Raw genomic sequence first — 13283 nt, forward strand, 5'->3', positions numbered from 1 at the left:
CGGGATCACTTTTCCCGCCAAAAAATATTTTGTATTTTGTGGACCTAATTTTGTTTCAAATAAGGGTAAAATGGTCATTAAAAACTAAAAGAGGGCAAACTTAAAAATGGACTTTCAAAGGGGGCATTTTTGAAAAGGGGTATTGAAAAAGGGACATTTTTAACAATTTCTCTTCAAATTAAGCGTTTTTTAAAAAACTTTCAAAGCAAAGTTACTTAACTTTGATTGTTTTTAACCATTTGCATCATCCATATTTTATTATTTTTTGGTTGAATTGTGTCTAATATATTATAAATGATGTTTTAATTAAAAAATTAAATGATTACTTAATTAGTGTGCAAAACTTTAAACATCGCAGAGGAAGTATTATATACCAATTAATTAATAGTTTTACAAATACAGTTTTATTTTCCCATATTGTTTTAATTTAAAGTTGTAAATGATTTGTAGCAAAAATACAAAACTGTGTACTTTATAAAATGTTTCTATGTATTGGATCCAAGTAGGATTTGGAAGACTTTGAAGGGCACATCTTTTTCAAAGTTTACTTATATATTAAATGTATGATAAAGTCATTGTTTATATGTTTTTTTCTAGAACACATAATTTTCCACAATATGATAATTTAAATTAATTGAATTTTGCTTCTTTTGTTTTATTTTGGTTGATTTGTGGATAAAATCCAAAAATTACAGTCACTATCTTTCGACGTGTCTTACTTGCAACCTAATCCTTTTCTACAATCTAGCTTTTTTTAATTTATTTATATTGCTTTGTCTCTTAGTCCAAATAAATTTAAAGCATTTTTGTTTTAGTGAATTAATTAGCTATTTCTATATTTCTAAAATAAACCATAAGGATCATAGTTCATACTCGTTATGCTATTCTTAATTTTCTGAAAATATCAATTTAACGTTATATACAAAAAGACTATCAATAAAATAATTTAATTTTATCAAAATAAAATGAATTTAAACTTAGATGACATTTCACATTTGTGACGAATGAATTGACGATGATGCAGGGTCGGTGGTGGTTCCGTTACGGAGACGTTGACGGTGCGTTATTGGCGTCAATATGAAGTATCTCCCTCATTCAACAAAAAACAGAAAAAGACCGTTTAGTTTACTTTGCTAGTTATTAAATATATTTACTTAATGGGCTTCATTCAAGCCCATAAAAAATGGCGTTTAACAAAACAGAAGCCATGTAATATATACTGTAAATCCATTTTTCTTACACATATAAATAATTGGGCTGTACTTGGGCTTGGACTGTTTCACTCTCTTTTTTTTTGATTAATAATGAATTTACATGATTGAAAATAACATGTCATTTTAGATATTTCCAAAATTAAAAAATAATTCCAACTGTCAACGGTCCACATACGTTATCTATAGTACAAATAATTCGTTTGATAAAATAATGTTGCTTGTCTCGTCAAATTGGAAGAAAAAAAACATTTTAAAATACAGAGAAACGAATTATTGAAAGGAGAAATTTTGAGACCATTCGGGTTTTGATTGATGCAAAAAAAAAAAAAAAAGATTCCCATTTTATCATCTTTTTTAGTTTTTTAGTGTCAACTCTCCAACAAAAGCAAAAACCTTAAAGAATTTTGTTCTTTTATAACAAAAAAGCAAAAGAACCAAACACGGTTTCACATGAATCCCAAGCAAAACTAAAAAAACAAACAGAAGACTGGAGATCGAATCTGTTCATGTTGATGGGTTTTGGCTGATATTTTGTAGAAAGAGAGAGAGAGAGAGTACTGAGTCTGTGTAAAGTTGAGACCTTTTTGGGTTTAGAGAGAGAAAGAACAGAGCTTTACAGAGATGGAGATGAAGCAGATGAAGTTTCTTACTCACCAAGCTTTCTTCTCCTCTGTTCGATCAGGAGATCTTAGTCAACTTCAACAGTTAGTTGATAATTTAACCGGAGATGAGTTAATCGATGAGTCATCGCCGTCTTCTGCTGTGGCTGAGCTTATGTCTGTTCAAAACGACGCCGGAGAAACCGCCGTGTATATCGCCGCTGCTGAGAATCTTGAAGAGATTTTCAGTTACTTGATTAGGTTTTGTAGTTTGGAAACAGTTAAGATCAGATCCAAATCCGACATGAACGCTTTTCATGTCGCTGCTAAGCGAGGTCACTTGGGTATGTTTCACTAATTTTGATAGGATTTGCTGCTTTTTGATTGGATTATGAAACTCAATTCCAGTCCTCTGACTTGAATTCGAAGCTCGAGTAATGTTGTTTTTGTATAATCCAACATTTCTACAATTTTCACTGAGTTTGGTTCTTTTTACTGACTTCAAATCTTCCAACTTTGGCTCTCTGATTATGATTTTGAATCTGCGATTGCTGAAAATGGATTTGAATTTCGTAGTTTGGAAGATATTCTGATTTGGCTCTGCTTATGATCTCCAGGGATTGTGAAGGAGCTACTGAGACTATGGCCCGAGCTTTGCAGAATCTGCGATGCTTCTAACACGAGTCCGCTTTACGCAGCTGCTGTTCAAGATCACTTAGAAATAGTAAATGCTATGCTTGATGTTGATCCGAGTTGTGCAATGATTGTGAGAAAGAACGGGAAAACATCTTTGCACACAGCAGGAAGGTACGGGCTTCTTCGAATAGTGAAAGCTCTCATAGAGAAAGACGTAGCCATTGTTGGTGTTAAAGATAAGAAAGGTCAGACCGCTCTTCACATGGCAGTTAAAGGGCGAAGTTTGGAAGTAGTTGAAGAGATTTTGCAGGCTGATTACACAATATTGAATGAGAGAGATCGGAAAGGGAACACTGCTTTGCATATCGCTACTCGAAAGGCGCGGCCACAGGTATTATACTGCTCCTTTCGTCTTGTTGTATCGTTCTTTAGCTTTCAAATATCCACTATAATACTTTAATTGCGTAAATGCCTTTGGATTTTGTTTCTTAGATTACGAGCTTATTGCTGACATTTACGGCGATTGAAGTCAATGCGCTTAACAACCAGAAAGAAACCGCTATGGATTTGGCGGATAAGCTTCAGTATAGCGAATCCGCTTTGGAGATAAATGAGGCTTTAGTTGAAGCTGGGGCTAAGCACGGGAGGTACATTGGTCGGGAAGATGAGGCGAGAGCACTGAAGCGAGCTGTAAGCGATATCAAACACGAGGTGCAATCGCAGCTTTTGCAGAACGAGAAAACCAACCGCCGTGTCTCTGGGATCGCGAAAGAGTTGAGGAAACTCCACAGAGAAGCAGTTCAGAACACCACTAACTCGATAACTGTGGTTGCGGTTCTGTTTGCATCGATAGCGTTCTTGGCAATATTCAACTTGCCGGGTCAGTATTTCACGGAGGGGTCGCATGTGGGACAAGCAGAGATCGCGGGGAGAACTGGATTCCGTGTGTTTTGTCTTTTGAACGCGACATCGCTGTTTATATCGCTAGCGGTTGTGGTGGTTCAGATAACTTTGGTTGCATGGGACACACGGGCGCAGAAGAAAGTTGTGTCTGTGGTAAATAAGCTAATGTGGGCAGCTTGTGCTTGCACGTTCGGAGCATTTTTGGCGATTGCGTTTGCGGTTGTTGGAAAGGGAAACTCATGGATGGCGATTACCGTGACATTGCTTGGAGCACCGATCTTGGTAGGGACATTGGCGAGTATGTGTTATTTCGTGTTTCGGCAGCGGTGTAGGAGCGGTAACGATTCACAGAGAAGGATTAGGAGAGGGAGTAGTAAGTCGTTCTCGTGGTCTTACTCTCATCATGTTTCCGATTTTGAAGATGAATCAGATTTCGAGAAGATTATTGCTCTTTGAATCTCGCAACACTATGTTGCTGAAACGTCTTTGTATAGATCGTCTCCTCCTCTTTACCTTTTTTTCAACGCAAGTCTGTGTTGTGTTCTTAGAATAAATCTTGTTGGTACATATTATCTGTATCATATATAGCAATAAAGTCGCCACCGGTATACCTTATCTGTATTGTTTCTTTTGTTCTACTACTGGGTAGTATATGCATTTCATTCGAGTACTAGTGAAGTGTAATGTTTCTTATTAGCAAACATTGTATAAGATATAATATCACTGAGAGATGAGGAAAATGAAAAAAGGAGCATCATTCAACATAAAAATATCCAATAAGTCACCTCTACAAACTCATGTGGTTTTCCAGTTATAAAAAAACAACACAAAACCACATGATCACTTCTTTTCCTTACATCCACAAAAGGTAGAATATAAAAGCTCCAAACAATGAAACAAATTCAAGAAACGAAACCCAAAAAAATATAAGGTAGACTGGGGGACTGAAGAAGAATCTCTCGTAAAAAAAAAAAAAAAAACCCGACAGAGAGAGAGAGGATGGACACGACCGTAGCTTTTCCACAAGTTCCGTCGAAACTTGAAGAGTTACTAAAAAAGAGAGATATACAATTTTACAGGAGACAAAAGGGATCGGTGGTGTCCACACAAAGAAGAAGAAGATGATGATGATTGTCGGGGATTGATATTATTTATTATATATGATTGATTACCAGGTAGGTTAAAGCTGTAATTGACCAGGGCCTTTTCTTGAAGATCTTGATGGAGGTCGATTGTTGTCTGCAACTGATGATGATGTCGAAGAAGGTGGTGGTCGTTGTTGTTGCTGTTGTTGTTGTTGTTGTTGTTGTTGCTGCTGTTGTTGTTCTTCAGATCTCCCCACCTCCTAATACATCAAATTACAGCACAATGAGACTATCCATATCTATTATTACTCCAATTGCTAAGGGAGAAACTGGTAAATCTTCGCAATTATGTTCCACCATTCTGTTACGTTATACCGCAGGTTAACAGATAAAAATTTGTTGCGTTGAGTGTACCTTTGATGTAGAAGAAGAGGAAGTGTGATATGAGTAGTTCACTCTAGTCCTTGCCTGGCCGCGATGTAGATTTTGTACGTTCTCAAACTGTTGTAGCCGCGCAGCAAAATTGATTCCTTGGTGAGAACTGTTGATATTATCCTCCTCTAAGTCACCGTCCTCGTTTTGATGCTTATACTGAGAGAAAGGAACTCCTGAAGTTGTTCTGCCTATTTGGTTTCCAGTACTGAATGAGTACGTTGGTACAGTTTTGAGTCTTGTCCTAAGTATCTTGAACGCCGCACTTTGCTGCATACATAAAAAACCAGGAACTATCAATTGTTTTAAAAAAAAACCCAGCAATTTTGTGACAAACCAAACCAAGAAAACCAGCAATTTTCTTATTTTCGTTTTACCTGAGGAAGTAACATTAGAAGACCATAAAGTGTTTTCAGCAACCATGTGTACCTTCCTGGTTCCAGAAGCTGCAGAAGAAAAAAAAAAGTTTTGGTAGCAACGAAAGAATCCGGAAAAGAAAACAGATTTTGGGATAATTCAAGCAAACCTGCAATCTAAGGTAAGTAAAGATTGGAGTTTCAAGAAGCCGGATCAATTTATCAAGCTGTACTAGAAATTTGACGTTAATGTCTTCTTCTACCAATGATTGAATCACGACACTCGCATGCTGGTAAGCCTGTAAATAATTCAGTTTCCTCAATATTCAATATAGATGGTCAACACGATCATATTGTATTAAATTTACATTTGTTTTTGTTTTTTACCTGAGCCAATAAGCAGAGGCTTATAATTGCCATGGGTGAATGGCACCATGAAGTATACAAGGCAACGAAAAGTTCTTTCCCTTCGCGATTGACGAGTGAACCTTTTAAAAGATCTCTTAGTTTCGATAATTCCGGGGAAGTAAGCAAAATCAAATTCAATGCCTGAAACATAAAACAAAAAGACAGTAGTGGTTAATACATCAAAGTGAGAAAATTATAACCGAAAAAGCCAGCCAGCTCTCAAGGGGCCATATAAAACACGCAGACAAAATAACTCACTGTATTGACCTTAAAACATTCCTTAATTGAAGAAAGCTAGGAAAGGAGATATTACCTGAACCATGGTAGAAGCAAAGTCAAGATTATCTTCTCCCTCAAGAATTGTAGAGAGCTCTCGGTAGACTCTTTCGGCATCCAAAAGTACACACATTCTTCGGACGATAAGGGCACCACGCCTATAACGAGATATGTTTGGACCAACTAAATAATATGTTCTTTCCAGAAACTTAAAAGGCGGATTATTAGATGCAACTAACCTTTCCAAAAGAGAATTATCAGCTCGGAAATTGTGGACTAGAAATACGATGAGCTGGCGAAAGTGTTGTGGATCTTTTGCTACACCAGCATGAACCTCCAGAACCAAGAGCACCACCTAAAGTATATTTTCAAGTCCAGGTAGTTCAAATATCAAATAAGTTAATTACCAGGCAAAACCAAACCTTTCTAGTTCACAACCAATCAAATAAACAGTCATGGAGATAAAACTTACGTCATCTGAAGAATCAGATAGTGCTTTTAGAAGGGTGTCAAATATGTCATTCAGGAAGCACAAGACCTGTTACAACATTACCAATTTAGCTATAAAGCGGTAAACAGAAAGGCTAACTAGAAAAGAATGATGCCCAAACAAAAACCAGTTTCTTCACCTCAGTACGATGTTTGTTCAAAAGTGTTGATATCCAATTCAATGCTTCAATCCGAGTAGCCTCAAAATCACTTGATAGCTGCCTGCTCAATGCAAAACTCACAAATCACAAAAACAAGCGAGATTTGATAATATTCAAAAGGGGAAAAAACAAAGATAGAGAAAAGCTAACCTCCTTGCAACAGAGAGAATTGCACCAACGTCAAAACCATCCGAGGGTTCAACATGGATTGAACGAAGTTCTTCATTGGTTTCACGAGCAACCTTATGCAATAAAAAAATCAAAAACCAAAGAAAGTGCAAAGCTGCATATAAACCTATAATTTCCATCATTGAAGAGGAGGAGAAACAAACTTACCACCCTGATTTTCTCTTCTTTGTCAGATATGCAAGGCAAGATAGCCCCAAGAATATCAGCGTAATAACGCACAAGCTGGTCTCCCCCAAGTTTTACAAACTCGTTTATCTAGAAAAACACATTTAAAAGAAAGCAGATATTCTTAGCATATGAATCTTCTGAGCACTCAAAGTATTAACCATATATGTAACTGGAAGAGGCCAAGCAGAAGCATGGTTTTTTCTGCTTACCCACGTAATGGCTGTTAATCGAGTGAATTCATCAGGAGAAGCAGCCCTCTGCACCAATATTTCAGCCATGCGACCATAATCTACAGACTTCAACAGTAGCACTGATCCAGTCAGTAATTTACCGATGAAACATACAAACAGTGTTTAAAAACAAACACGAACTAACAAGATAAGATAGATCCACAGAAAATGGGCTTTTATAGCAGCATTTTTATCTTAGTCCAAAAAAACAAGGCTGCAACAGAAGTCTTACTGGTGAATTTTTTATCTCTTGAAGAAACTCTGAAAGAGCTGAATCAGCCTGCTGTCTAATTTCATGACTAGAGTCGCTCAACATATTGAATAACCCTGGAATTTGATTGACAAATTGAGTCAGCTGAGCACACAAATAACTAAACTTGAATACGGAAATATAAATCTAGCTGAAGTTAGCAAATCGCAATTACCATCGAGAAAGTCTGGCAAAAACCCAAGCATATCAATGTCTGGAACACTATCAAGAACAGTGATCCATCCAACCAGAAATTGCCGAACATAAGGGTTTAGAACGTTCATGCGCTCTTTTAAAAGAGGTATGAATTCCTCAATACTGCAAAAATACAAATCCCAAGAAAATGGAGAGTCAAGTAAAGTTAATAGTGGTAGATTTTTTTTTGATACACAGACAAAAAAGCTAACTAAACACACCTGAACTGATCGCTTTCCGTCACAATATCCTGCTTTACAAGGTATTAAATCTATTTAACATATGTTTAAAATCAAAATACCACTCATGTGTAAGGAAAGAAATGTCCATACCTTAACAAGGCGATCTAAAAGATGAGCAGCACTTTGGACATTGGCATCAGAATCTGCTGAGAGTTTGCATAAGGCATCAAAAATCTTATTGAAGAAAATAATGAAATCGCCTCGCACAACCTGTAGCAAACCAGAAAAGAAGGCGATGGTGCATCAATACCAAAATCAAATAGAACACTGAACCGAAACACATGTATATTATTACTACAGTATTTACCTTTGCAATATTATAGAGAGCTTCACATGCATAGTACCGAACTCGGCTATCTTGATCAGAAAAGGAATTAATCACAGGTGGCACTATTTGCTTCACATGTCATGAATCAAAAAGAACAATCAGAAAACATCCTATAAGCCAAAAAAGAAACTACACTAATACTATAGATGGATTTATACATCGATAAGATTACACTAAACATAACTTTTCAAATCCTACTATGAGCAGATTAACTATGTGTTATAGTGCAAACCATTGAATAAATTCACAGTTATACCTCAAGATATTGAGCAGCTTCTGTAGACAAACCAACTGTTACTGCAGCTAAGCCAATTAGACCACCCTATACAACAAAAAGCAGCCAGAATATGGTTCAATGATAAAAGCCCTATTCTCAAAATTCTGGGATCTAAGTAAACGCAAATGCTAAGAAATAATCTCAAAATTGGAGACCTTTCGATGATTAGCTTGAGGGGATTTGGCAAATTCCTTAATCAACATCTCAATGACTTTCGAGATCTTGTCATGATCACCCGAAGAAGTTAGATTCTTCACAATATTCTCAAGCTACAACAAAATTATATAAAAAAAAAAAAAACCGATAATCTCAGAAACTAGAAAAACCCTAAGACGCAACAAAAGAAAGAGAGAAGAGAGAAGAAAATTGAAACCTCAAGCGCAGCATTTTTGCGCTTCTCATAGAGTTTATCGGAGAGATTGCGATGAACGGCGGCCGGAATCGCAGAAAGAGCGTCTGACATGTCTGTCAGATGAAATCCACCAAAAAGCAAAACTTCTCTCGGAACCAAAATCGCGATCGGATGAGAGAAGAAGGAGGCGGAGGATTATTCAACGTCAAAGACGAAAACAATCAGATCTGGTCAAAAACGACGAACTCATCTGTGGCTACCAGTTACTCGGTTTCTCCAATTCGATTTCTGCATAAACATATTTCTGATTTTTTTTTTTTTTTTTCCTAAGTGGATTTTTTTTTTTTGGTAAAAATGAACACACATCTGATGTCTTTTAAAAAAAAACTAATAAAGAAGACAAGTGAAAAGTGCGTGATCACTTTAGTAAATGACAAACTCACCCTTAGTATAGTTCTAGATAACCGGGGGTAATATCGGTATTTACCTAGAGTTGAATTTTTCATAATTTTAGGTTCTTTGGTTATATTAAATTTTTCTATTTAAAACATTCGATTATTTCCAACTACAATTTTTTTAAATAAAAAAATATTTTTTTAATTAGATTTTTTTTTTGTATTTGATGTGAATAATAGAAATAAAAAATAATCATGTTTTAGTTGTAAAGTTTGCAAGTAAATAAAATATGTGTACTATTTTCATATAGTTAATTTTATTAGTATTTTTCAAAATATATAAATTATCTTAGACTATATTTTTTTAATTTCTTTTGTATATATGATGTTTAGTTGTAGCGTTAGCCCGTGAATCAAATACGGACATTATTTCCAATACAATTAGATATTGTAATTTGTGTGTTTAAAAACAATTAATGTTATTTCTCATCATGTTTTGTATATGAAGTTATAGATAAGATGAATAACGATAATCATATTTTAGTTGTAAGTTGTAACACACTCCTGCAAAACAAATATGAATATTTTCCCAATACAATTACCTATAGTAAAATTTTTTTTAAAAAAAACAATGAACATAATCCCAACCATGCTTTCTTTACTTTTGTATGTGGTGTTGATAAGACAAATAAACACTAGTCATGTTTTATTATGTTTTATTTGTAACGTACGTCGATGAGTTATATACAGATTTTATTTCCAATATCATTAGATACATTAATTAAATTTAATGTTCCACATTTAATATAGTTTTCACCATGTTTTCTTTGTTTACATATGTGGTGTGGATAAGATGAATAAACGATGATTATGTTTTATTTGTAACGTTCGTCGATGAGTTAAATATGGTATTTATTTACAAAACAATTGTAAAATTTCGTTTTTAAAATATTTTATATTATCTCCAATCTTACTAATTTTTTACTTACCAAAAAGAAACCTTACTTATTTTTTAATGTGGTGTGGATAAAATGAAAAAAGTATAATTATGTTATTTTTGTAACTCTCTTCATTGAGTCAAAATTTCTTATCTATGGCCATGATATCTTTGTAACTCTTCTCATTGAGTCAAAAGTTCCTTATCTCTGGCCATGTTTTCTTCTCTGACCATCTTATTAATTTATTGGTTTGTTTTATTTTTTACATTGATATCAACTTGGGACCGGAAGAATTTATTAATTTAGCGAGTATTAATTTATAGAAGTTTTACTATAAATAGGGTGAATATAATCATGTTTTATTTGTAACTCTTGTGAGTGAGTCAAAGATGGACTTTATTTCCAATATTGTTAGGTTTAGAAAGCTTTCATTCTTAAAACATTTGATATTATCTTTGACCATATATTTTTCTTTTAATGTTTGTATGTGTTGTGGATAATATAGCTGAAAATAAGGGATTATTGTCCAAAATGCCATTTTCGCATAACCATTTTTCAAAAATGTTATTTTTCCAATAATTTTCAAATTTGCCATTTTTGTCACTTGTAAAAACTAAAAATTTCAGAATTTTTTTTTCATAAACACACATATTTCGTAACGAAAACTATATCCTAAAAATTTTGAAATCTAATAAACCCAAACATCATTTATAAATTTATGTTTTTGTATATAAGAAAATGACATTTTTGAAAGCCAAAACTTAAAAACACCCCCCAAATAAGTCCCTTATTAGTAATTGATTTTTTTCCAATAATTAGTTATAGTAAAACTTTTTCTAAAAAAATTAATACTATATCCACTCTATTTATTTACTTTTTTACTAGATTTTAACCCGCGGTACACCGCGGGATAATTTAATTTTAAAGTTAGTATAAAAATATTTTGTAAATTGTATCTCCTTATAACATATTTATTTATATTATAGTTCACAATTGTTATTAAGTAACGGTATACCACGAGTCTACGAGATAATTATTAATAAACGAAGGATTTAATCCATATTAAAGCGGTATATAAATATTGATTCAAATTCGTCCGCCATATAAATTCTTTCCGAAATGTAACATGTTCCGTAATTTCTTAACCCGTCCCGTGATTTGTTTTTATTTTAAAATTTAATGATTATTTATTATATATAAAAGTTTATAAATCATATCATCCTCTAAGACCACGAGACATTATACCACGGGACAATTTTTGGTTTTATACAATCTTTTCTAAATGAGACTGATTTAATATGTCTAATATTTGTGGTATTAAAAAAAAAGGATTTAATCCGTATTGAGGCGGCGGATTAATGATATTTTAATATTTTTATTATTGTTGATTCAAAAACCCGTCCCGCCAAACCCATCCGGCAAAAAAACTCATTTATTTTATTAATGTTCTTATTTATTATATGATTCTGAATCATTATCTAAATATTTTAATCGATGTAGAACGTTGAACACACATTTTCATCAATTGGATAATATATGTCCGTTTTTAAAATTTCGAATCACAGTATATGCAAAAAAAAATTGATTTTTTTTTACTTTATGTATTATATGATTATTCAAAACAGTTAAAAACAAATCAAACAAAGATGATAGGAGAATCATAATTATAAATCTTAATCAAATCTTCTAAATATCTAAATTATTAAATATGGAATATCCGGTGTATGAGTTGGGTTAAATATAATCCGACCCAACAAATTTTTTGTGAAGGTATTTTAAAAACGGATCGGGTATCCGATATACCCGGAAGCATTTTTACCTATCCGTCACCAAAGTGTTGCAAATACTAGTATAGACTAGATGTTAACCCGCGGTACACCGCGGGCATATATATTATTTGAAATTTTTTGTTGAATTATTAATTTCAATATTTTAGTTGATATCATGTATTTTTTCTATTAATTTAAATGTATATATTGATATAGAGAGTTGTATATATCTATAAATGGTAGAATAAGTCAATTTCAATATCATTTCTTAATAATAATATTTTAAATTTGTATTAATGTTTACTCAAACCCGTTCCGCAAAACCCGTCCCGTGTTATTTTAAATTTTTGTATATGTTTAGATATTCATTATATTTAAAACATTTTAAGAGTTTAAAATTAACTATATTCGACAAAATTTAAACAGTTTAACTAAAAACCCGACGTAAACCCTATACAAACTTTTAAATGTGGATGCTTGATAAGTTAAATTTTCTGTTCATTCGGATTTGGATTGTAAATTAATTGTGGTTATGAAAAATAAACAAAAACTATAAATATTAAGAATATATTTAAACTATAAAAAATTTTAAAATAACACGGGACGTGTATTATAGTTGGATGAGATTATATGGTGGGACGGGTAAGAATCGTTATTAATAAAATTTAAAATATTATTAACCTGACATTTCTAATTTTGTTAAATCTTTATATTTATTTTGTTAACACCATAAATATTAGACATATTGAATTAAACTGGTCAAAATTAAGATTATATGAAACAAAATTATCTCCTAGTATATTGCGGGTTAAATCTTAGTACTAACATAAATGTGGGAAAAAAAAAAAACCAGGTTTGTGAAAGGAAGAAGCTTAATTAGTCGGTTTAATCTCTTGGAATGCCTTCCATTTCGGTTATTGTATAATTGGTATTGGTACGACAAAATCTGGTAATTGTAAGGCATTTTGCCATTTCTAAAAACCTAATCAATCAAACACAAATTATCTTCATCTTTTTCTCTCTGTCGTGTTCATCATTGAATCCCAGATTTTCCATTATTCTTCAACAATTGGTGAATTCTAGATCGGATATATCTTACATCCACAGATTTACTGTTTCAAAATTGAATTGAGGATAAAATACAAAGTCAAATTATCGAATTATCAATCTCTGATATTTTTGCTGACTTTGAAAATGAAAGCTAAGGGAAAGAAAGGAGAAAAACCCAACCCTAACGAAATTCGCATCATTTTTGTTTTCATTTGCAGTTGCGAATTTTGGGATTGGCTGAAGCAATTCCGATTGCACAACAATGGCTTCTCGTATCATCATCAATCATTCCAAAAAGGTTTCTCTTTCTCATATTTTTTTTTCATTTTTCTATGGGTTTA

General features: G+C 33.2%; 2 protein-coding genes across 3 annotated transcripts; one reads left to right on the forward strand and one right to left on the reverse strand.

Annotated features, from left to right (window-relative positions):
• The first annotated feature begins 1491 nt into the window (after positions 1–1491).
• Positions 1492–4022, forward strand: LOC110228122 (ankyrin repeat-containing protein At2g01680). The gene is made up of 3 exons (XM_021024347.1): positions 1492–2157; positions 2431–2840; positions 2942–4022. The coding sequence occupies exons 1-3, from the start codon at positions 1836–1838 to the stop codon at positions 3806–3808; spliced, it is 1599 nt and encodes a 532-aa protein (XP_020880006.1). The 5' UTR covers positions 1492–1835; the 3' UTR covers positions 3809–4022.
• An 87-nt stretch (positions 4023–4109) lies between these two features.
• Positions 4110–9127, reverse strand: LOC9312839 (protein VAC14 homolog). Of its 2 annotated transcripts, none has more exons than XM_021024346.1 (20): positions 8812–9127; positions 8594–8707; positions 8418–8483; positions 8141–8230; positions 7924–8043; positions 7813–7841; positions 7572–7714; positions 7379–7473; positions 7126–7212; positions 6896–7003; positions 6710–6801; positions 6539–6620; positions 6382–6447; positions 6149–6264; positions 5947–6067; positions 5613–5774; positions 5396–5524; positions 5247–5315; positions 4852–5139; positions 4110–4697 (listed from the first exon to the last, which is right to left on the reverse strand). In XM_021024346.1, the coding sequence occupies exons 1-20, from the start codon at positions 8899–8901 to the stop codon at positions 4533–4535; spliced, it is 2232 nt and encodes a 743-aa protein (XP_020880005.1). In that variant the 5' UTR covers positions 8902–9127; the 3' UTR covers positions 4110–4532. The 2 variants fall into 2 exon arrangements, with proteins under 2 accessions (XP_020880005.1, XP_020880004.1); XM_021024345.1 differs by having other exon boundaries at positions 7813–7844.
• Between the last annotated feature and the right edge of the window lie 4156 nt (positions 9128–13283).

This window comes from Arabidopsis lyrata, assembly GCF_000004255.2.
Source record: "Arabidopsis lyrata subsp. lyrata unplaced genomic scaffold ARALYscaffold_5, whole genome shotgun sequence".
Classification (NCBI taxonomy): Eukaryota; Viridiplantae; Streptophyta; class Magnoliopsida; order Brassicales; family Brassicaceae; genus Arabidopsis; species Arabidopsis lyrata.

Bases quoted from the DNA above. Each gene is read 5' to 3' on its own strand.
- LOC110228122 (XM_021024347.1), top strand. From the start codon at position 1,836: ATGGAGATGAAGCAGATGAAGTTTCTTACTCACCAAGCTTTCTTCTCC. The intron at 2,158-2,430 runs GTATGTTTCACT...TATGATCTCCAG, and splicing joins TGCTAAGCGAGGTCACTTGG to GGATTGTGAAGGAGCTACTG. The intron at 2,841-2,941 runs GTATTATACTGC...TTTGTTTCTTAG, and splicing joins CTCGAAAGGCGCGGCCACAG to ATTACGAGCTTATTGCTGAC.
- LOC9312839 (XM_021024345.1), bottom strand. From the start codon at position 8,901: ATGTCAGACGCTCTTTCTGCGATTCCGGCCGCCGTTCATCGCAATCTC. The intron at 7,004-7,125 runs GTAAGCAGAAAA...GTGTTTTTCTAG, and splicing joins GATTAACAGCCATTACGTGG to ATAAACGAGTTTGTAAAACT. The intron at 6,448-6,538 runs GTGAAGAAACTG...ATGTTGTAACAG, and splicing joins TGAACAAACATCGTACTGAG to GTCTTGTGCTTCCTGAATGA.